Source organism: Aplysia californica, unplaced genomic scaffold, assembly GCF_000002075.1.
Source record: "Aplysia californica isolate F4 #8 unplaced genomic scaffold, AplCal3.0 scaffold00557, whole genome shotgun sequence".
NCBI lineage: Eukaryota > Metazoa > Mollusca > Gastropoda > Aplysiida > Aplysiidae > Aplysia > Aplysia californica.
Genome location: NW_004797827.1, coordinates 131505 through 134653, shown reverse-complemented (window position 1 = coordinate 134653; position 3149 = coordinate 131505). Strand labels below are relative to the sequence as shown.

The 3149-nt window shown below is 38.7% G+C and overlaps 1 protein-coding gene across 1 annotated transcript in view; it reads right to left on the bottom strand.

Moving 5' to 3' along the window:
- The window catches only part of LOC101855048, a gene marked incomplete at its 5' end in the record, with an annotated part of 126015 nt that overhangs the window by 94734 nt on the left and 28132 nt on the right, over positions 1-3149 (bottom strand). Inside the window, 1 exon segment of the mRNA XM_013087202.2 lies at positions 1428-1627. Coding sequence (XP_012942656.1) covers positions 1428-1627 — 200 coding nt within the window.

Sequence of the window (3149 nt, the reverse complement as noted above, 5' to 3'; positions counted from 1 at the left end):
TATTATTATATATGACCCTCCAGCCTTCACGGTCGCGAGCTGCTGTTGCACTCTGCTCAGTCTATGTTACTCTTTGTCTTCCACTGGCTCTCCAGCCCCACATCCTTCCTTCAAGCACCCCTTTCACAACAGTTTAGTGTCGTTTTAAGAGACCAAAGTATGGTTTGTCTTGTGTGGAGTATCTGACACACCTCGTTGCTAGTCTTTTTTGCTTTCCAGCTAATTCTGGCCTGGTCATTCTGCAGCAGCACCACATCTCAAACGCAGCTTTTCTTGTCTTCTTCTTTCCCTTTCCTTGTTAAAGTCCAGGTCTCAGCGTCAGGAATATCGGGAAGATGTAACATTCCATCATTTTCTTTCCTAATTAATTAAAGGTAGAGATAATTGTCTTGACATAAATGTGTGTGCGCCTAGAGAAAGGCACCAACAGTCGCCCCAGACCGTTTCGAGCTACTGGCTGAAAATGACAAAAATTCCTTTTTTGACCAAAATGTGTTTTTGTAAAAAAAAAAAAAAAAAAAGAAAAAAAAGATAGATCCACCTTATTTTTATAATGTGCTCAGAGGGTTTTCATTGATTTGACTTCTAAATATTTTATTTTGAATTATTTTGAGGGTAGGGTATTATAAAAACAAATTTTAATAATGGAAACTGCTTTTAAAGGTGTTAAAATCTATTCTTGAAACAAGTTTTCTCTTCCCTGCTATGTTTTACCATTGGATTCCATTCGTGATATTGATGTCAACTGAATGCCAAATTGGACATGAATTTTCTATGAATAAATGTATTTTAAAAATCGATTTTAAAAAAGTTTATGTGTGTTCTCATGTTTGTTTAACTTAAAAGCTCATTTTCTCAAAATTCTATCTTTATACCCTACCTTGCAAAATGTGCAATATCTCGAAAACTACTTGAGACATCTAAAAAAATTCAAATACCCCTGTGTTCAGCATCGGATTTCCTATAAGGTACAACCCTTAACTCAAAATGGTGAAAATCCGACTTTTGGTAGCTTTCCGTTGGGCACACACAAATAGTTTGTGCATTTGGCTGAACCTTGCTTTTGCATTAATTGCTGTTTTTATATGTGAGGCATGCTGACAAAACGAGTTACTTTTTGCTATCCACAAATGGAGATATTGGCCAAAATCGACTCTACGGTCAAATTAGTAGATTTTCTATTGAAGCCATATTCGTTAAAATTAACATGCTTTTTGTTATTTTATGCTTGTAAATGGTAAAACCTTCACCTATGAGCGTGGTGTATCTATTTCCATAGGGTTTGAATCCGAGAAGTAACTCATTTTGTCAGCTCGCTTCATTCATATTCATTACTCGTAGTAGGATGTTTTAAACCTATACAGACAAATACAATCAAAGACAGTGACAATGCCATGTGTTGCAGTTCTCACATTGTGACTTCTTACCGTATTAGGGCCTGTTCCACGAGTGTCTGCCGCTCCCTTAATTCTGTATTTGTAGCTCTTGCACACCGGAGCAGCGGCTTCGATTCTAGTCGCCAGGTTTGCGCTCTGATTTCCCGCACACTCGTCGGGGAACGGAGCCAGAACATCCGATAATAGATAGTTCACAACCACTGAGTAAAAATATTGTGCTGGGGTGAGCTCTGTTAAAAACAAGAAAGGTGTAAATAAACAGTTAATCGATGTTGAAAAGAATGCTATCGATATAACAGCGTGAAAGTTCTTTTAGTTTAGCTTTAGTAGAAGTTTCATGGCGCTCGCAACTGCATAAGGTCATATGAGCGCCAGAAGATTAGGGCTGTTACAAGAGAGAAACAAACATAAAAAAGAAAAAGAGGAGATAAGGACGACAGATGTTTTGACAGGAAACCACACCAGAGCACCCGCCAACCACCCATGAAAATTCTTTGCAACTGTAGACTTAAGTAACAAGCATACAACTCCCCCATCCCAGGAATATTAAACAACTGAAATTATATTTTCACGCTGCAAAATTCGTATTTCGTCGTTGTGACATTGGTTTTTTAAAGTTTTAGTAAGAGTTTTACGGCACTTGCAACACAATAAGGTCATAAGTGCAGAAGAGAATATGTGTTACAAGAGAGTAACATACTCAAAAAAGAAGGAGGGGAGATAAGGACGACAGATGTTTGACAGGGAAAAAGGAGCAAACCACACCAGAGCATCCGCCAACCACCCTGTCTTTGTTGTGACATTGCAGGGGTTTTAGAATTAAAAGAAATGAAGAGACTGGACAGAGATGAAGATGCATAATACTATGCCTCTCATTGCATTTAGCATAGAACGATAATAAAACCACATTTTAAGAAGTTGCCACTTCATAAAAAGTACTCATTTACGGGTAATAAAAGTAACCGTAATATAGTGTAAAGAGCATAGAGCTTGCTTTCGAGTGGGGACATGCGCTATTCAAATGCTATTTATTATTAGTAGTATTATTAACTGAGAGAACTGCGGAGCTGCCTACCATAGAAAACGTCACCTTCCCTCGACGCTTAACGGCAACAGGGGATGAAAAACTAAAGTAAAAGTAGGTAACAGTAAAGACTACCCCCGCGTCCGTGCCATTGCGTATATCGATGACCACAGCTGCTGTTTCGACAGGCACGTGTGGTGTAGCAATCAGGTGCTTCACTATCGCACACAGGGGACCAGAGTTCGATTCCCGAATGGGGAGAATTTGTATCGAGTCTCTCGGGCTTTGTGCTGGGTTGTCCCTGACAGGCAGGGTGGAAACACGCCTCCTTGAATGATCTAATAAGGTGCTGCAAGGGGCGTAACATAATCTAAATAAAAAAATCACAGTTATTTACAGTTTTTGCAAGATATGACACCATGAACCCCACCCGTGTCATCAAGATAGTCCAAGACTTGCATTCGGAAAAAAACAACCTTTTCATGTTGTCAAACTCAAACGTTTTCACAACAAATTTCTCAAAACTAGTTGCTGAGCAGATAACGCTTGGTTATTCTATGGTAAAGACTTATAAAGAAGCGGTCATTTACGTTCATCTCATAAAGCACAGTGCATTGGAAAAGCCATTTACAAAACAATATTACACATTTTTGACATGTACAGAAAAACAAACATTCATGATTGGATATCTCATAAAAGCAAAGTGCTATGTCAGTAACATTACACCC